Source organism: Ornithorhynchus anatinus, chromosome 12 (genome assembly GCF_004115215.2).
Source record: "Ornithorhynchus anatinus isolate Pmale09 chromosome 12, mOrnAna1.pri.v4, whole genome shotgun sequence".
In the NCBI taxonomy this organism is placed as follows: Eukaryota; Metazoa; Chordata; class Mammalia; order Monotremata; family Ornithorhynchidae; genus Ornithorhynchus; species Ornithorhynchus anatinus.
The window spans coordinates 55,964,833-55,985,131 of NC_041739.1; the positions used below are offsets into that span (position 1 = coordinate 55,964,833).

Sequence of the window (20,299 nt, forward strand, 5' to 3'; positions counted from 1 at the left end):
GGGACAGCTGACAGAGAGGCACCGTCTTCGGAGCAGCCGTCCAGTTTGAGGGGACGGCTGCGGCACGGCCGCGGGTCCGGTTGGGAGACGAAGACCCAGATTCGAAAACCGACAAAAAGCAGCCAGGGCTAGCGGCGCGGGCCCAGCGGTCAGAGAACCTTGGTTCTGATCCCGGCTCTGCCAGTTGTCTGCAGGTGACCTTGGGCAAGTCACTTCACTTCTCTGGGCCTCAGTTCCCTTATAATAATAATACTAATCATGTTGGTATCTGTTAAGCGCTTACTATGTGCAGAGCACTGTTCTCAGCGCTGGGGGAGAAACAGGGCGATCAGGTTGCCCCACGTGAGGCTCACGGTTAATCTCCGTTTTACAGATGAGGGAGCCGAGGCACAGAGAAGTGAAGTGACTTGCCCACAGTCACACGGCTGACAAACGGCGGAGCGGGGATTCGAACCCATGACCTTATCTGTAAGACGGGGATTAAGGCTGGGAGCGCTGTGTGGGACGGGGACTTTGTCTAACCCGATTAAGCTCGTATCTATCCCGGCGCTTAGCACGGCGCCTGGCTCGTAGTAAGCGATTCAGAAATACCACGGAAAAAATGGTCTGAAGAAAACGGTAGCCAAGTATCAGCTTAGATCTGGGGAGCCCTCCACACGACCAGAGCTTTTCGTTGGCAGAACAGAACGCCAAATTGGGCTTCCTAGGCAGAACGGTCCCCTCTCAGGGTGGCACCTGGAGAGTTTCCAGTACTCTGCCGGTCTCGGCTACGGGAGGGAGAGTCAAGCAGAGGCCTGTCTGTCTCATTCCTAGCTTGGCCAGTGGCTAGCGAGTGGAAGGCCATTTGCTACAATTCAAAACCCCTCCGTGCCGGGCAGCGGCGGCACGGGACAGAGTCGAGGGCGGGGACTCGAGTTTACCGCGCGGAAGGAGGCGACGGTAAACCGCCTCTGGATTTTTACCAAGGAGACTCTACGGATCCACTCCCGGAAGGGTTGCGGATGGAGAGTGTGCCCGTGGTGTCGCTGCGGGTCGGAAACGACTCGACGGCATAAGACAGCGGACCTCCGTCGGGGGGTATTTACGGAGCGCTTTCTCTGGGCGGAGCCCCGTGTTCGGGGCTTGGGAAAACGAGCTAGAAAGGGGGACCGTAAAGGCCGGAGGCCGCAAACCTGACTGGCGACGGGGGTGGCGGGGGACCTCCGATCCCAAACCGGCGGCCTCCCGGAACGTGGCGAAATCCAACCGTCTGTGGGCTGGGAGCCCCGGACCGACTTCAGAGACAAACCAGCTCCCGGAACTACTTTATCAGCACCGACGACAAATCGCCCGGGACGGTCCCCCGCGCTGCACGCGGTAAGAACGCAGAAGACGCCATGGATGACGACGACAGGATAACTGACAGCAAAGCCCTGAAATCCAGGCGGTGAGCAGCATCGGGCGAGAGCTCGGTCGCCGGGCGGCACAGATAAGACGAGTGGACGACCGCCACTTAGGCAGGCGGAAACGAGCGGCCCCGAAGCAACGCGGCCTTGCGGAAAGAGCCCGGGCCTGGGAGTCAGAGGACCCGGGTTCTCCTTCCGGCGCTGCCGCTGGCCTCCTGTTTGACCTCAGGTAAGTCCCTTCACTTCTCCCTGCCTCAGTTTCCTCATCTGTAATTTGGGGATTCGGTTCCTCTTCTCCCTCCTCGGACCGCGATCCCCGGGGCGGGCAGGGACCGTGTCTGATCCGATGACCCGGTATCAGCGTCAGCACTTCAGTGTAGTGCTCGGCGCGAGTGTGGGCCCTTGAAAATACCACCATGTTCGTGACTTTTATTCATTCATTCATTCAATAGTATTTATTGAGCGCTTACTATGTGCAGAGCACTGTACTAAGCGCTTGGGATGAACAGGTCAGCAACAGATAGAGACAGTCCCTGCCGTTTGACGGGCTTACAGTCTAATCGGGGGAGACGGACAGACAAGAACAATGGCACTAAACAGCGTCAAGGGGAAGAACATCTCGTAAAAACAATGGCAACTAAATAGAATCGAGGCGATGTACAATTCATTAACAAAATAAATAGGGTAACGAAAATATATACAGTTGAGAACTATTGCTATTATTAGAGCCTCGGGCTCCCAGCCCTCACCTGCCCCGCAACAGCTACCTAAAGCGTCCTCGGCCCAGCTCCGGTCAGCGGGATCTCCTCGGCAGGGCGACGGGCTGCCCGTGTGGCCGGGCCGAGGCGGGGATCGGCTCAGGACGCGGCCTAGCGGATAGACCCCGGGCCTGGGAGTCAGAAGGACCTGGGTTCTGATCCCGGCTCGGCCACGTGTCTGCTGGGCGACCTTGGGCAGATCGCTTCGCTTCTCTGGGCCTCGGTTTCCTCATCTGTAAAATGGCGATGGAGACTGGGAGTCACGTGCGGGACAGGGACCGTGTCGGTCGGTCGATCGTATTTACTGAGCGCTTACTGAAAGCAGAGCACTGTCCCGAGTGCTTGGGAGACGACAATGGTATAACGGACACGGTCCCTGCCCACAGTGAGGTTACAGTCTAGAGATGAGTTTACACCCGATTTTGCTTGCACCCACCCCAGCACTCAGTACGGTGCCCGGCACATAGTAAGTGCTTAACAAATACCACAATTATCGTTATTATTATTAATTATCATTATTATCAGGGCCACTAGCCCCGGTGCCATCACCTGCACCTCCTCATACCGGCCGGTCCCCGGAGGCCCCCGGCCCAGCCCCCCCCCCCCGACCATTCAGCGGTCAGCTGTGGGCACCCGGGGGCGCCCCTCCTGTCGGTCAGCGAGGCGCGGTCCTCCCGTGCCTCGCGGTCAGGCCGACGGGGCCGGGCCCCCGGAGACTGGGCCCAGTTGTCGGGCCCGGAGGGGACGGGGAAGTGGCTCATCGGCGCTCTCGGAGGCCACCGCGAGCTCGGGTCCCAAGGTTAATCGGCCTCCAGCGGACGAGGAAGTCATCAGAGCACTGACGACGGTGATTGCTCGCTCTGTGCCGAGCGCTGTACCAAGCACGGGGCGGAGGACACAAGATAATCAGGTCGGACGCAGGTCCCTGTCCTAGCCCGCCCCGTACAGGGCTGGGCGGAAGGGAGGCCGGGGGTTGTATTCCCTTCGGACAGATGAGGAGACCGAGGCCCAGGGAAGTTAAAAGTGACCCGCCTCAGGTCACTCAGCGGGCAGGCGGCGGAGCCGGGATTAGAAGCGGGGGTCCCGAGGAGCCCGTCTGGGCCGGACCCCCCAACCGCTCGTCCTGACCCATTTCCCTCGTCTGAAAGCTTCTTGACTACGGCGGCCCTAGGGGCAATCTCTCAGTTCAGAGTCCTCTGGTGGCCTTATCTTGGAGATAAGTAGTCGGACTCCAGCCTCCATAAAGCCCCGGGAACCCCCCCCTCCCCCATGGGGGTCTGGAGCCCCACGGGCCCTCTGGAGACCACCGGGTCCAGCCCTCTGTCTCCAGGCAGAAGACCGCCACGACCCCCGGGGCCGGAGGAGCGGGATTCCCCACTCCGCTACTTGTCTACTCTGCGTGACCTCGGGTGAGTCGTTTCACTTCTCTGTGCCTCGGTTCCCTCATCTGTAAAATGGGGATTGAGACCGCGAGCCCCGTGCGGGACACGACTGCGTCCAACCCGATTTGTTGGTATTCACCCCAGCGCTTAGTACAGTGACTGGCACAGATTAAGTGCTTAACGAATACCACAGTCATCATTATTATCATCGTTATCATTATGTGCCAGATCTTTCCTCAACGGCTTCAAGGTGGAGACTCCCCCTCTTCAGAGTCCCTTCTGAAGTTCCACACCCCGTGAGTCAGGAAATCCTCCCTCCTGTCGGACTTGCTTTAGTTAAAGCTCAGAGAAGTGGCGCGGCCCGTGAGAAGAGCCAGGAGACTCTCAATCAGTTCGCCCCCTCCTAAATTACCTTGTCGATGCCCTACCCCGACCCGGCCCGCACACTTCGCTCCTCCGGTGCCGACCTATCCCCTGTACGTTGATCTCGGCTTTCTCGCCACCGACCCCTCGCCCACGTCCCGCCTCTGGCCTGGAACTTCCTCCTCCTCCTCCTCCTCCTCCTCCTCCTCCTCCTCCTCCTCCTCCTCCTCCTCCGTACCCGACAGTCCGCTCCTTTCCCCACCTTCAAAACCCTTCTAATATCACATCTGCTCCAGGAGGCCTTCCCTCGTCTCTCCCCTCTGCATCGACTAAGTACTTGGCCGGGTGCCCCTTGAGCACTCTGACGCCCACCCCGACGGCTGCTACGTAAATAGCGTTTCGAATCCCGGTCCGACGGCTCCTCCCCTGCAACGATCAGGCCCGGAGCCTGGACTTTCCCTCTATCCGTATCAGCGGGGCCCACCCGGAGAGGCTCCCTTGTCCCGCTGTGGCCTCCTTTCTCTCAGAAGCCCCTGGGCTGGCCTCATCCCCGCCCTCCCCGTCCCCCTCAGACTCTCACCCTGCGTGCCTCCTCGTCCGCTGCGGTTGTTATCACCCGGTCCCGGGGTGACGTGGCACGGGCCCCGCTGAGATTTCATTCATTCATTCATTCGATAGTATTTATTGAGCGCTTCCTAGGTGCAGAGCACCGTACTGAGCGCTTGGAACGGACAGATCGGCAACAGATAGAGACGGTCCCCGCCCTCCGACGGGCTCGCGGTCTAATCGGGGGAGACGGACGGACGAGGACGATGGCGATAGATAGAATCGAGGGGAAGAACATCTCATGAAAACAATGGCAGATAAATAGAACCGGGGCGATGTACATCTCATTGAACAAAATAAATAGGGTGATGAAGATAATGTACGGTCGAGCGGACGAGTACGGCGCCGAGGGGAGGAGCAGAGGGAAAGGGGGGAGAAGAGGGTTTAGCTGCGGAGAGGCGAAGGGGGGGGGGGGCGTAGAGGGAGCAGAGGGAAAGGGGGAGCTCAGCGTGGGAAGGCCTCTCGGAGGAGGTGAGCTTTAAGTAGGGATTCGAAGAGGGGAAGAGAATGAGTCTGGCGGAGGCGAGGAGGGAGGGCGTTCCGGGACCGCGGGAGGACGCGGCCCGGGGGTCGGCGGCGGGACGGGCGAGGACGGGGGACGGCGAGGAGGCGGGCGGCGGAGGAGCGGAGGGTGCGGGGCGGGCGGTGGAAAGAGAGAAGGGAGGAGAGGTAGGAAGGGGCCAGGTGATGGACGGCCTCGAAGCCTAGAGTGAGAAGTTTCTGTTTCGTGCAGAGATTTGCCCAGGGTACGGCAGGCCTCGGTTCATTCGTGCATTCGGTTGTGTTTATCGATTGTGTCCTGTGTGCAGAGCGCTGTACCGAGCGTCTGCAGAGCGCATACAACAATAAACAGCCGCATTCCCCGCCCACAACAAGCTTACAGCCTAGAGAGGGGGAGACGGACATCAGTAGAAATAAATAAATGACAGATATGTACGTAAGTGCTGTGGGGCTGGGAGGGGGGAGGAACAAAGGGAGCAAGTCGGGGCGATGCAGAAGGCGGGGGGGGGGGGAGGGTTAGTCTGGGAAGGCCTCCTGGAGGAGATGTGCCTTCAATCAGGCTTTCAAAGGGGGGAGAGTCATTGCCTGTTGGATTCGAGGAGGGGAGGGCGTTGTGGGCCAGGGGCAGGATTCATTCATTCATTCATTCATTCATTCAGTAGTATATCTGTTACCGATGTGTCCATTCCAAGCGCTTAGTGCAGTGCTCCGCACGTGGTCAGCGCTCAATAAATACTGTTGAATGAATGAATGAATTTACTGAGCGCTCACTATGTGCAGAGCACCGTACTGAGCGCTTGGAACGCACGATTCGGCGTCGGATAGAGACAATCCCTGCCCGACGACGGGCTCGCAGTCTAAATGGGGGAGACAGACAGCAGAGCGAAACAGAACAAAACAGATGTGGGCCAGGGGTCAAGAGCCACCCCGGGCTCGACGGCCGACACCCGGGAGAGACTGTGAGCCCCACGCGGGACAACCTGATCCCCCCGTGTCTACCCCAGCGCTTAGAACGGTGCTCGGCACATAGTGAGCGCTTAACAGATACCAACGTCATTATTATCATTACCCGACCGTAGCCTCTTGGAGAGGCTCTAGTCGGGCCTCGGCTGGAAGGCTGTCATTATTGTCGTTACTGTTATCATTGTAATAATAGCGGTATCGGTTAAGCACTTACCAAGTTCCAAGTCCTGTCGTTACCATTATTATTGTTATTATTAATCACGATGGTATTTGTCAAGCACGGACTGAGTGCCAGGCACTGTACTGAGCGCTACAGGCTAATCAGGTTGGACACAGTCCCTGCCCCACGTGGGGCTCACAGTCTTAATCCCCATTTTACAGAGGGGGGAGCTGAGACACAGAGAAGTTGTGTGACTGGCTCAAGATCACAGAGCAGATAGGTGGCGGAGAGCACGGCTCAGGGGCAAGAGCCCGGGCTTGGGAGTCAGAGGTCGTGGGTTCGAATGCCGGCCCTGCCGCTTGTCACCTGTGCGACTGTGGGCGAGTCACTTAACTTCTCTGGGCCTCAGTTACCCCATCTGCAAAATGGGGATTAAGATTGCGAGCCGCACGTGGGGCAACCCGATGACCCTGTATCTCCCCCGGCGCTTAGAACGGTGCTGCGCACATAGTAGGCGCTTAACCAATACCATGATTATTAGGAAGAGTTGTCCCGAGAATACTGCCATCCCGCAGGCTTACCTATGGCTCGGCTTAGCCGAGCACCGGAAGAAACGACTCCCACTTGTGTCCACCTTCCGGGCGTATCTTGAGCAGCGGAAGGAGCCGGCGAGAGAAGAGGCCCGGAGATAAAGACTAAATGGTCAAGCGCCTCAGGCGGGCCCCGCCTGAGCCCCAGAGCACTCACGTCCGTATCTGTAATTTATTTTTTCCCATTAATGTCCGTCTCCCCCTCTAGACGGCTCCCTGCGGGCAGGGGACGTCTTCCGACTCAGCTGAAATGCACGCTCCCAAGCGCTCAGTACGGTGCTCTGTAAGTGCTCGATAGATCCGGCTGACCGACCGATAGGGAGGGGAAGGGAAAAAGGAGAGGAAGAGTGGGGAGAGATGCAGCCTGGCCCGGGAGTCGGAAGAGCACCGGGCCCGGGAGTCGGAAGGTCATGGCTTCTCGTCCCGGCTCTGCCGCTTGTCCGCTGTGTGAGCTGGGGCAAGTCGCTTCACTTCTCTGGGCCTCATTGACGTCATCTGTAAAATGGGGATTGAGACCGCCAGCCCCACGTGGGACGGGGACTGCGTCCAACCCGTTCTGCTTGTTTCCACCCCAGCGCTCAGTACGGTATCTGGCACGTAGCTAAGCACTTTAAAAATGCCATTATTATTATTATTATTAAGAGGAGTGGAGGGAGAGGGAACATACGGTGGGGAAGGAGGGGGGAAGGGGAGATGGGCTGCAGGGGAAGGGGGGAGGGAAATGGAGGTGAGGGGAGGAAGAGGTATGAGGAGGAGGTTCATTCATTAATTCATTCATCCAGTCGTATTTATTGAGCACTTACGGTGTGCAGAGCACCGTACTAAACTCTTGGAAAGTACAGTTGCCGAGAAGCAGCGTGGCTCAGTGGAAAGAGCCCGGGCTGGGGAGTCAGAGATCATGGGTTCAGATTCCGGCCCCGCCACTTGTCAGCGGTGTGACTTTGCGCAAGTCTCTTCACTTCTCTTTGCCCCAGTTCCCTCATCTGTAAAATGGGGATGAAGACCGGGAGCCCCATGTGGGACGACCTGATCACCTTGTATCCCGCCCCCCCCCCCCAGCGCTTAGAACAGTGCTTTGCACCTAGGAAGCGCTTAACAAATACTGTCATTTTTATTATTACAATTGGGCACCAAACAGACGATCCCTACCCAACGAGGGTTTTTGGGGGGAGAGGAGGAGGGGGTGGGGGAGGATGTTTGGGGAGGGGGGCCCACAACACACACACCCACGTAGACACTCGTCAGCTGGGCCGCCTGTCTCCTCGCCCCGATTGGCTACCAGAGCCAGCCGGGGGCGGGGGCCAAGCTCGTCCACGAGGACCAGCCCGAAAGCGTTGCTAGGGCAACCCCAACCCGCGTGCCTAAATCCTCCCCCCCCCCACCCCGTGCCTAAATCCTCCCCCCCCCCAAACATGGCCCCGACTTGCTCCCTTTATTCATTTCCCCCGTCCCGACCCCAAACCTTTGAGAATAATAATAATAATGCTGGTATTAGTTAAGCGCTTACTCCGTGCGCTTTATGTTATGCGCCTATCTTGTTCTTTATTTATTAATATTCATGTCTGTCTCCCCTCCTCTAGACTGCGAGCTCGCTGCGGGCAGGGAACGTGTCTGGTTGTTATTGCCTCGTACTCTCCCCAGCGCCCAAGAAATGATAATAATCATGATGAAGGTATTCGTTAAGCGCCTGCTGTATTCATCTGTGTGTTCGATCGTGTTTGGTGAGCGCTCACCGTGTGCAGAGCACTGTACTAAGCGCTTGGGAAAGGACAATACAACAGTTGTAGAGACATTACCTGCCCACAACGAGCTCATGGTTTAGAGGGGAGTAAGACGGCAACACAAATAAAGGCGCTGTACTAAGCGCCGAGGGGGATCCAAAAGAATCGAGCTGGACACAGTCCCCGTCCCACGTGGGGCTCACGGTCTCAATCCCCCATTTTACAGATGAGGGGACTGAGGTCCAGAAAAGTGAAGCGACTTGCCCAAGGTCACCCAGCAGGCAAGGGACGGAGCCGCGATTAGAACCCGTGACCTTCTGACTTCTCTAGGCCTCAGTTCCCTCTTCTGTAAAATGGGGATTGAGACCGTGAGCCCCAGGTGGGACAGGGCCTGTCTGCGACCGATTTGCCTGGATCCACCCCGGCGCTTTTAACGGTGCCTGGCACGTCGTAAGCGCTTAGTAAATACCAGTAAATACCACGAGAAGCAGCGTGGCTCAGTGGCAAGAGCACGGGCTTTGGAGTCAGAGGTCATGAGTTCGAATCCCTGCTCCGCCGCTTGTCAGCTGTGTGACTGTGGGCGAGTCACTTAACTTCTCCGTGCCTCCGTTACCTCATCTGTAAAATGGGGATTAAGACCGTGAGCCCCACGTGGGACAACCTGATTCCCTTGTGTCTACCCCAGCGCTTAGAACAGTGCTCGGCACATAGTAAGCGCTTAATAAATACCAACATTATTATTATTATTATTATTATTATACCACTATATAAACCCAGGCCCTTCTTGACTCCCAGGCCCGTGCTCTCTCCGCTACGCCAAGCTGCTTCTCTGCGCACAGTAAGTAATGTGGATGATTGAATGGATGGACGATGGGGGGCAGTTGGCGGGGAGGGGGGCGGTCAGCTTTATTCCGCGCTCCTACAATACACTCGGTTTCCAGGTGGACCCGCCCAGCCAAAGAGCCTTCCCTCCTCTTATGAGACAGATAACGGCTCTCCCGGCCCTCGAAACCTTACTAAAGGCCCACCTCCTCCAGGAAGCCTTCCTTGACTGAGCCCCCCTCTCCTCTTCGCCCACTCCCTTCTGTGCCGCTCTTCTCGCTCCTTCATTCATCCTCCCTCCCGTCTCCGTAGCACCTATGACTAGCTCCCCCTCTCCCTTCCCGTCCCCTCAGCACTGTACTCGTCTGCTCAACTGTATATGTTTTCTTTACCCTGTTTATTTTAATGAACCGTACATCGCCTCGACTCTATTCAGTCGCCATTGTTTTTACGAGACGTTCTTCCCCTCGACTCTATTCATCGCCATCGTCCTCGTCCGTCCGTCTCTCCCGGATCGGACCGTGAGCCCGTCGGACGCCGGGGACCGTCTCAATCTGTTGCCGACTTGTTCGTTCCAAGCGCTCAGTACGGTGCTCTGCACATAGCAAGCGCTCAATAAATACTGTTGAATGAATGAATGAATCTGTAATTTGTCTATATTAATGTCTGTCTCCCTCTCTAGACTGTGAGCTTGTCGTGGGCAGGAATGTGTCTGTTTCTTAGTAGTAATTGTATTATTATTATATTATTAATAATTATGTTATTTGTTCAGAGCTTACTACGGGCCAAGCACTTTTCTGAACACTGGGGTAGATACAAGGTAATCGTGTTGCCTTATGTGGGGCTCCCAGTCTTCATCTCCATTTTACAGGTGAGGTAACTGAGGCACAGAGAAGTTAAGTGGCTTGCCCAAGGTCACGCAGCAGGCAAATGGCAGAGCCGGGATCAGAATCCGTGGCCTGACTCCCAAGCCCGCGCTCCCTCCTTTAAGCCACGCTATTATAGTACCCTTTCCCTAGAGCTTAGTACTGTTCTCTGCACGCAGTAAGCGCTCAATAAATACGATTGAATGAAAGAGCAAGCGGAGGATGGCCGTCGCTGGCTTGCAACCCGGTCCACTCCAAAGTGCAGACGTTACAACGGTCGACTCGGGGTTGGGCCGCTCCCCGGATCCACGCCACGGAACGTCATTAGAAGCAATCCGTACGCATACCTTTCTTCAGATGAAAGTGGTTTTTTTGCACGTAGAATAATACAGACTCAACTCTGAGGCTCTATTTTAATTGAGGAAGGACTCCCCCCACCCCCCATCCCCTAATAAATTACTGCCACTTCAGGTGCATCTTTGCAGGTTAAGCCACCGCTTGCTCATCTTTGCTCGACTCATTATAAGAGTCAAGGAACTAGACTGTGCCTAACAATAATTCTTACCTCAATCGATTGTATTTACTGTGCGCAGAGCACTGTACTAAGCACTTGGGGGAAAATATTATAACGACAGAGTCGGTAGACACATTCCCTGCCCACGACCAGCTTAAAGTCTAGAGGGGAAGACGGACGGCAATATAAATAACTTACGGAGAAGGAGGTAAGCGCCGTGGGGCTCAGGGAAGGGCGAATGAAAGGAGCAGATCCGCGCGTAAGGGTGACGGAAGGGAATGGGAGAAGAGGAAACGGGGGCCTAGATGGGGACGGGCTTGGGGAGATTTTTTTAAATAAGGTTTCGAAGATGCGGAGTACGGTGGGGGTCTGAAGGACGTGAAGCAAGTTGCCCCGGCTTGCTCCCTTTGCCGTTCCACCCTCCCACCCCACGGCACTTAAGTACACGTATGTCATTTATTTATCTGTAACGATGTCTGTCTCCTCCGGTCTAGACCGCGAGCCCTTCGTGGGCGGGGAATGTGTCTGATGTTGTACCGTACTCTCCCAGGTGCTAAGTACAATGCTCTGCGCACAGTAAGCGCTCAATAAATATGAACGAATGGATGAAGATGAAGAGGGAGGGAGTTTCCCGGGCCAGAAGCAGGATGGCAGCGAGATGTACGAGATCGAGGTATAGTGATGGGTTGCCATTAGAGGAGCAAAGTGGACAGGCTGGGTGTAGTAGGGAAAGCAGGGAGGTGAGGTAGGAAAGGGGCAAGGCGATTGAGCGTCAACTAACGCGACCTTAGGATTTCTATTTGAATTTCTCTTGAAAAGTAGGAAAGGGGCAAGGTGATTGAGCGTTAACTGGGCGACCTTAGGATTTCACTTTGAATTTCTCTTGAAAGGTACGTGAGGGCGTGCAGGACGCCTCCGTGTTTTAACTTGGCCCACTACAAAAGTCAGAGCCGCCCTCCGTACCGGATGGATGTTCCCTCCCAGAAAAATGTTTTTCCAGGGCCGATTCCGGCATTTCACAGCCTGGAACGATGCTAATGGGCCCACCTCATCCCGCCCAACTTCTATCACCGAATTGATTCGGGCCTGAATGTTCTAAACTCTGGAAACTGAGTTGAGAGTATCTTGTTTTCTCTCTTTTCCAGTAAGATCCCAAATCGGGTTAAATGCTCTACCCACTGTGTGAAAAATCAAAATTCTGGATTATCGCTTTTAGCTGTCATCCTCCCCCCAGTCCGCTTATAAAACGCAAGGTTTTTTTCAGATCGTGTCCATTATCTTAGTAACCTTCCATCGTGGGTATCGCCTAAAAGGAATACCCCGTGCCTGCTGTGACTAAAAAAAAGACCACCACAAAAAAACTCAAATTCATTGCATGACGTTTGTTAAAAACATCTTTATTTTCTTCCTGCCCAGAGTCAGAGCAAGCAGCAGTTCTGAATTTTAGCTCCAATCCAGCTGGAAGCATAAAATGCGGCCAGAGACGGCACCGAGCAAAAGGAGCCTATTTACATTCATTCCCGAAAACCTGAATCGCCTCCGCTTCCGGCGTCCCTCCCACCAAAGAGAAGGTGTTCACGTGTTCCTCCCATTCGGGGAGGATTGATTCCGGAGGGCTTTAACCTTCCCAGGGAGAGCGCAGAGGGGCCGAGCCCTGGCGGGACCCCACTCGCTCAGCAACTGATTCCCAGCCTGCCTCTCCCTACTCTAACCCAAAGAAGCACCAGTTTCCTGCAAAACGAGGGCTTTGGGAGAAAGGGTGGAATGTCCCTTCATCCCCTCCGCCGCCCCCACCCCTTTCACCAAGCTTAAGACCCCAGATGGGTGGAGACTGGTTTCTGCGCCCGGATGGATCGTTCCCACACCGCCCGAGGCCCCGGTTGCGGGCCGGGGGGCAGCAGGAGGGGCCGGGTCTGCGCCCGGCTCCGGACCGCGGAGCTCAGTCCCCAGTCACTCCGGGAGAGACCCGTTTTCGAGGGTCGGTGGGAAAACCGGACGGATGAGCTAAGATGACGGCTCAGACGCCGGGCCTCATTCTCTCTGAGGCTCGCTATCGTCGTTTTGGCCCGGATGCCCCCGCCTGCTGAATTCCGACACAGGCCGGCACAGAGAGGGCCCGGAAATCCCTCCTCGGGCCCGGCCCCGGCCCCGTTTTCCCCAGGATGGAATCCACCGGCTGTCCCGGGGAACGTTTGCCGGAGCCGTCTCTTTCGAAGCGGTCGGACTGACCGCCCGCCCCGGGCGACAAACGCCCCCTCCCCCAAATCGACGGACCTGTTTCCCAACTAGCCTCGGGGCAGACGGCTCCCCGGCCACGCCACCACTCCGCCGACCCTGGACGGAGGAACCCGGCTCTGCTTGCGTCAGCCTCGAACCGGACAACTCCGGAAAGAACCGGTGGTCTTTCGTACCACAGGTTAACGTTCGGGGTGGGGGCTGCCCACCCGCACGCCCGACAGCGCCCTCCCAACGCCTCCTCGGTTCACTCCTCTCATTACGTCGGACAGTTCTGAAACAAGTCCTCGCGGGAGGCTCTGTCGAGATCAGAGGAGAAGGTGCACGTTAGAGAAAATACAGTATATTTTTGCAGGCAATCTGTTAATTCTACATCGCGGGTCATCAGCTCGTTTAAATATTCACAGTAATTTCAGCAGAGAAACGTTCGAGTCTTAAAGACCTCCACCGCCTCCAGATTCGCAGCCCCTCGCCTGAACGGATGCCCGGTCGGTTCCTCGGCGCCTCGAGTCGGCCGAACCCCGAACCGGCCCCCGCTACGCCCGCGGGGAGGGCTGCCGGAGGATACCCTTCTCGATCAAGTGGGATTTCAGCGTCTTGTAGATGCTTAACTGCTGCTCGGGCTGGAGCACCAGGAGCTGCTGGAGCACTCTGCTGGGATTCGGCCCCCTGGGAGTCAAACACAAACAGGTGGTTGCGGAGCTGCGGGCGGGACGGCGGGCGGGGGGGGGGGGGTGAGCGGGACGACGTCCCTATTGGGGCGTGTCTTCCGACCCGGGTGTACCGTGCTCTCCCGGAGCGCTCAGTACTAATGCCGTGCGCATACGAAGCACTCGAATACCTACCGACCGACCCTCCGGGAGGGAGCATGCAGGAGCCGGGGGCCTAGAACCGAGCCTCCTGGACGGGGCAGAGGGGAAAGAGACCGGAGCTCGAGGTCCCTGAGGGGTGAGGTAGGAAAGGGTTTCCAAGACAGGAGAACGGTTCGCGGTGTCAATGGGGTAGGTGGAGGGGGTAAGTGGAAGGCTACCCGATGGCTCACAGAAGCTGGTGCTCGCTCAACCGGGCCGGCCCCCTCCTCTCTTGGGGCCGGGGGCAGGGGCAACCGGCAAGGAACTACGATCCACCGACTGATTGGAAAGCAGTGCGCTCAGGTGTGAAATCATCCCACGCTTGGGGGGGCAGGGGGAGGCTCAGTTGCGCGGCAAAGGTCCCAACCACCCTGGGGGCGGTATAACTCGGAAAAACGTAGCCGGAGGGGTTTCGGCGGAACGGTGTAGCTCGGTGACAAATTTCGGATGCAGGCGATACTGTACTCTCCCAAGTGCTCTGTACAGAGCTCTGCACGTACTGAGTACTTAATAATAATAATACATTGCGGCATTAGTTCAGCACTTCATGATGGCCTTTGTTAATAATGATGGTATCTGTTAAGCGCTTACCATGTGCCAAGCGCTGTTCTAAGCACTGGGGTAGGACGAGGCAATCAGGTTGCCCCACGTGGGGCTCGCAGTCTTAATCCCCATTTTACAGATGAGGTAACTTGGGCACCGAGAGGTAAAGCGACTTGCCCGAAGTCACGCAGCTGGTAAGTGGCGGAGCCGGGTGCCAGGCGTTCGGGTTGGACGCAGTTCCTGCCCCGCGAGATGCTCACAGATATAATCCCCATTTTAACAGACGGGGTAAATGAGGACCAGAGAAGCGAAATGATCTGCCCAAGGTGACGCAACAGACGTGGTGAGCCGGGATTAGAACCCAGGTCTTTCCGACTCCCAGGCTCGGGCTCTATCCGCTGGGCCGTGCTGCTTCTCGTGGTATTGATTGAGGAAAGGCCCTCCTTCTTGCGCAGGTCCCCATCCGGAAAAATACCCCCGACTAAAATTTACTCAAAACTAAAATTGGAAAAAGGACTGTTCGTATGAAAAGAAATGACCGGAATCACCCTTTAAAGTCAGTAGTGATCTTCTCAGGGAGAGCTACATTGAAGTTTCTAAAATGAAATGCGGGGGGAAAATACCTTATGAAACTGGTGATGTACACGTGGACAAAAGTAGCCATCAGGTACTGGCAATCAAACCGATCCATTATTCCTCCGTGGCCGGGAATGGTGTTCGCAAAATCCTTTAGGACAAAAAAATGAAAAAGAGTCAAGCAACTTTTCCACTGCCTTTCCTTCCCACTGCCCCCGAGCCTCTGCCATACCATATGAGCGAGAAGGGAAAAAGGGAAAACTATCAAACTAGTTGCCCTATCTTATGAGTGTCCATTTAGAAGCAAACCTTTTAGATCCGTCACCCTTCCAGTAGCGGAAAGGCTATCCTGCATAATTAATGATCGCCGTGGTCTTTTTTTAATGGTACTTGTTAGGCATTTAACTGTATGCTAGGTACCGTACAGAGCGCTGGGGTAGATACGAGCTAATTAAATTGAACGCAGTCCATGTCCCATAAGAGGCTCACCATCTTAACCCCCATTTTACAGATGAGGGAACTGAGGCCCAGAGAAGTGAAGCGACTTGCCCGAGGTCCCACGGCAGAAAAGTGGCAGAGCCAGGATTCCCAGGCCTGTGCCCTTTCCAGTAAAGCCATGTGTTTGTCAAGCGCTATAAGCCCAGCATTGTGCTAAGTGCTGAGGTAGAAACAAGACGATCGGATGAGTCCCGCGTGAGGTTTACAGAGTAAGGAGGGGGCGGGGGAGAATGGTACTGAAGATGCGGTTGCTGCAGACCCCTTTCCTTGGAAAGGCATCCCTCTCAATGATGGCTGGAAAACCCCGCTCCCTGTCCCCTCAGCTGCTCAGAGAATTTGGCAGTGGAGGAGACTGTCTCCAGGAGCCCAGGCCCAAACCCTGAACTCTGCAGAGCGTCGGCGGAACAGTGGGGCTGTCACCCAAGTGCAGCTGGGCTGGGCTCTTGCACCCAGGCACCGATGCTATCCCGTGTCTGGGCTTCCTGGTAACGGAGAGTACTTCTGAAATAACTCAAATGATCATTTGCTGTGCCATTTACTCTGACAGAAGAGTACTCTGGACTCCCCGGGAAAAAAACCCATTAAGGAAATACAAGGGCATCATAATAATAACAGGATTATTCATAAGAAAGGCTGGATGGTAGTTCCTCGAATTGTGGATTTTTGCAAAGGGGCTTTTGACCTACCTTGATTTTGAAGGCTCTTTTAAATCCACTAGCAAAAAAGCCCCCAAAAGGGCCAATTAGAGATGCAAATGTTGAAAGAGCAATGCTGTGTATCTGGAATGGATATAGTCTCACTGTTTCCTGGGCGGAAAAGAAAGAGAAAATACATCTTAACTAATACAAGTAGATTTCAGGTGGAGGAATAATGGAAGCCAGAACAAGATGCAGGACCTTCCAATGGATTTATCGTCAACCTTTGGAATTCTTTTTAACAATAAGACAGTCCACTCTCATCAAGGTACAAAAACCATCTGCGTTTTTCCACCCACTCGCTAAGTCCGTCACCCGGATGAAAGCACGCGTGAGAGCTCGCAAGCCCCAAACACAAATGTGCACACATCTTCTCGCCCGGAAGCTCAGTGTGGTCAGGGAATGTTCCTACCTACTCTGTTATGTTGTACTCTCCCTAGTGCTTAGTAAGGTGCTCTGCACAGAGTAAGAGCTCAATAGTCTTTGATGATGTTACCCAACGTAGACACAAAATACCGGTCCCTACACCATTTTAGAGCATCCTAATGCTTCAGGTGTTGGAATGAAAGCCTTAGCAATTGCAGGGAGGCGTCTGGAAAATGAAAAGGAGATGCAGTGGGCATCTGTGTCCTACTTGAAACTAAGCATGCCCACCCTGGCTGGCCCAATTTTATCCCTAACCTTCGCCCAGGGTTCTCAGAAAAGAACAGGGAGATCCATGAAGGGAAGGAGACTGATCTGAAAACAAACCCCCACGACCCTCGATCAATCAGTCGTATCTATTGAGTGCTTACCGCAGGCAGAGCACTGTACTTGGGAGAGTACAATAATAACCGAGTTGGTAGACACATTCCCTGACCACAGCGAGTTTACAGTCTAGCGAAGGATTCAGACATCAATATAAACAAGTTACAGATATGTACATAAGAGCTGTGGGGCTGAGTGCGGGGCGTGAACAAAAGGAGCAAATCAGGGAGATACAGAAGGGAATGGGAGAAAAGGAACTGAGGGCTTAATCGGGAAAGACCTCTTGAAGGCCTCATAAGACTCGTCTCCCGGCTCTCCACAAGGTTGAATGAGGAGACGCTATTCTCCGCGGCCGATTTTTCGAGGTCAAGGATACGATGAAACACATCCCCAAACCAAATCTGCCTTTATCCATCAAAGGTATTTACTGAGGGGTTACGGTGTGCAGAGGACTAAACAAAGCACTTGGGAGAGTACAGTGCCACAGAGTCGTTAGACACGTTTCCTGCCCACAGTGAATTTACGGTCTAGAGACGAGCTCACGGGCTTTATAAGCCCGTTAAGGCAAGGTTGTCTTGAAGCCAACTCTTAACGTGGCCCTTTTTTCCAACTGTGGCCCAGTCTGATGGAGCTCGGGAATTCATCTGCTCCGGCAATGCTAAAGTAAGTCCGGGAATCGGGAGCTGGGTTCCTCCCCACCGACATCAGTCCATGAGGAGCGAACAGTCAACATTTCAATGAACTTGGGACTCCATCAGGCCACTCTCTGTGGATGTTAGAGGTCAAACCATCTCCAAGCCGGTGACTCGGGGAGACGCAAATGTTGCAACTCCACTTTCCAATTCAGTTTTTGCCTCGAGTCCTTTCTGACCCACCGTCTGGGGAAATTCTTTCCCCAACTCATTTCTCCTCTCCCCTGGTTTTAACCGCACACCAATAAACCCGAAATCACCTACAGCACTTGGGAACATCCCCTGCTGCTGAAAACAATCACCACTTCCCTGCTTCCTGCTTAGCTGGGAACAACTGTAGCTTCCCTGGCTAGGATGTAAGCTCCTTGAGCGAAGGGAAGTGACTACCCGTTCTACTCTAACTCTCCCAAGTGCTTGATACAGTGTTCTGCGCACAGTAGCACTGATTCACTGACAGATGCAGTGTGAAGAAAGCCGGGGCTACAGAAGGCTCATTCTAAAATATGAACTTTGGTTTGGGCAAAAATGGTGCTTGCGCATCAACAGAGTCGAAGGCCCAGATCACCTCGGTTTCCAGGTCAGCTGGTTTTATTACCTCATCACATTCAGTCAGCAGGAGAAGCTGTCGTTTGGGGGTGCATGCTACAAGACCTCACTTCTACAGCCCAGCACGCATTTTTCTGCCTAAGCCAACTGGGCAGGAAGCTGCTTCTTCAGTCCCAGGGAAGCTACTACAGCAGATGGGCCTGAAGGGCCAACAGCAATCTTAGCAAAGATCTTAATTGGACCGGGGGGGAAAGGATGGGGAAGAGAGAGAGAGAGTGTTGTCCTCATCCTTACCCAACTCAACACCGTCCTGAGCAAAGGAGGAACCGAGTATTTCTGAAGCTGGAAGAGTTCGGACGGCTCGCATTCCGTGACGAATGAGTTGGATTCGCTCCGGTACTCCACCGGGCAGACGAAGTACTGGTACTGGGACAACAGGTAGGCAGCCTGGAAATCAAAGCCAGAGCCCGGGAGAGAATCAGCTGAATGGAAACATCCCCCCCAAATCCTCATTTCGCCCTGCCTGACTGATGGATGGAGGGATGGGAGGAAAGTCATGCCTCTCAATGGGCGTAGCAGGTGCCGCTGCCTACGAAGTAACTTCCCAACCCAATTTTTCTGGCGTGTCAAAGGGGCTGGTTTCAGAAACGGTAAATCCTCCTCCCTTCCACTGTTATTTCTACAAACATTTCTGCCTCATCTAGGCGAAGGGCCTTCCTTGCTTAAAGATGGGCACTTTAAAGGAAAAAAAAAAGTCAAAAGTCCATTTTAAACTCGGCCTACTAAAAAATGAATATGTTTCCTCCCCAAAACTTCACAGCTCTAACAGACTGCGAGGATTCCGAGGGTAGGGAATGTTTTAATCATCTTTCTTCCTTTCAGCGCTTAGAACAGGTCTCTGCACCAAGCAACAGACACAGATACTTATCAAACTCTCTTATGCACCATCGGGTCTACCCTTAAGTGCAGACAGTGTGGCTGGACATCCTTTCAGACACGCTTGCCCAAACCGATAGGATCAGCAGCAGCATCTTTGAAAAAGACGGACGGATACAGATTTATACGATAGGGGATTTTAGATTTGAAAACTACCTAGCTTTGCAGGTCGAATGCCCTTTTTTAAAACGCCTAAAATTTCTATCGCGCCTATTTTTTTCCTTTGTTTTAAATGGTATTTTTTAAGCGCTTATTATGTGCCGGGCACCGTACTAAGCACCGGGATAGATTTGAGCTAATCGGATTGGGCGCAGCCCATGTCCCACATGGGGTTCACGGGCTTAATCCCCATTTTACAGATGAGGGAACTGAGGCATGGATAAGTGAAGTGACTCGTCCAAAGTCACAAAGCGGACAAGTGGCGGAGTCAGAATTAGATCCCAGGTCCTTCTGACTCCCAGGCCCCTGCTCTATCCACTAGGCCACACTGCTTCTTGGGGACAGTGGGAGTCTCTGTTGAGATGGTTGAGACTCTCTGCTGAGAATTCTAGGATGGGAAGCTTCAGTGAACTTGGGGTTCTGTCAACATTGGGCCGCTCTCTATGGATGTGAGAAATCAAACCGTCTCCAACGAGGCCGCTCTCGCTGGGGGCTGCCTTCACAGCCTTAGATCGGGGAGATCATTCATTCAATCAATCAAGTCAGTCAGTCATTTATTTAGCGCTTACTGTGTGCAAAGCACTGTACTAAGTGCTTCGAAAGTACAATTCGGCAACAAAGAGAGACAATCCCTACACAGTGGGATCACAGTCTAGAAGGGAGGAGACAGACAACAGAACGAAACAAGTGGACAGGCATCCATATAAATAAACAGAATTATAGATATACTTATGATTAATTAAAAAATAGAATAAATGTGTACATATATACACAAGTGCTGTGGGGCGGGGGGGGGGAGGGTAGGGCAGAGGGAGGGAGTAGAGGCGACGGGGAGGGGAGGAGGAGCAGAGGAAAAGGGGACCTAGTGAATGAGCACGGCCCTGGGACTCGCGAGGATCTGGGTTCTAATTCCGGTTCTGCCACTTGTCCGCCGGGTGACCCTGGGCAAAGCACTTCACTTCTCTGGGCCTCAGTTCTCCCTCCTACTTAGACTGTGATCCCCATTCGGGGCGGGGACCGTGTCTTACCTAATTAACCTCCGGCCCAGATTTCTGTGATGGCTTTGATTGCTGGACTAACCAGTTGCCCCTTGCTCTCGTGGTCAGTGCCTGGGCTATTTATCTTGTTTGTGTGTTTTCAGTGCGTCGGTGCACCTAAAGTGTCTGGGGGGGTGGTCAAGCCCACCCTCC

General features: G+C 54.4%; 1 protein-coding gene, 2 long non-coding RNA genes and 1 other non-coding gene across 5 annotated transcripts in view; 3 read left to right on the forward strand and 1 right to left on the reverse strand.

The window, feature by feature from the left end:
• The first annotated feature begins 527 nt into the window (after window positions 1-527).
• On the forward strand, window positions 528-13,225 carry LOC120638718. The gene is made up of 2 exons (XR_005660611.1): window positions 528-1,614; window positions 12,048-13,225. It is a non-coding gene; the product is annotated as an uncharacterized LOC120638718 (long non-coding RNA).
• LOC114815838 lies at window positions 718-855 on the forward strand. The gene has a single exon (XR_003763640.1). It is a non-coding gene; the product is annotated as a small nucleolar RNA SNORA7 (small nucleolar RNA).
• CDS1 (CDP-diacylglycerol synthase 1) overlaps window positions 12,013-20,299 on the reverse strand; it is a 46,973-nt gene continuing 38,686 nt past the window's right edge. The window contains exons 10-13 of the mRNA XM_029076497.2: window positions 18,309-18,461; window positions 16,021-16,140; window positions 14,884-14,987; window positions 12,013-13,535 (exon numbers count right to left, since the gene is read on the reverse strand). Of these exons, the coding sequence (XP_028932330.1) occupies window positions 13,403-13,535; window positions 14,884-14,987; window positions 16,021-16,140; window positions 18,309-18,461 (510 nt within the window). The 3' untranslated portion in view covers window positions 12,013-13,402. The remainder of the gene's footprint in view (window positions 13,536-14,883; window positions 14,988-16,020; window positions 16,141-18,308; window positions 18,462-20,299) is intronic.
• Window positions 13,470-20,299, forward strand: part of LOC114815459 — a 37,470-nt gene continuing 30,640 nt past the window's right edge. For both annotated transcript variants that reach the window (XR_003763248.2, XR_003763247.2), the window contains exon 1: window positions 13,470-13,556. This is a non-coding gene — a long non-coding RNA (uncharacterized LOC114815459). The remainder of the gene's footprint in view (window positions 13,557-20,299) is intronic.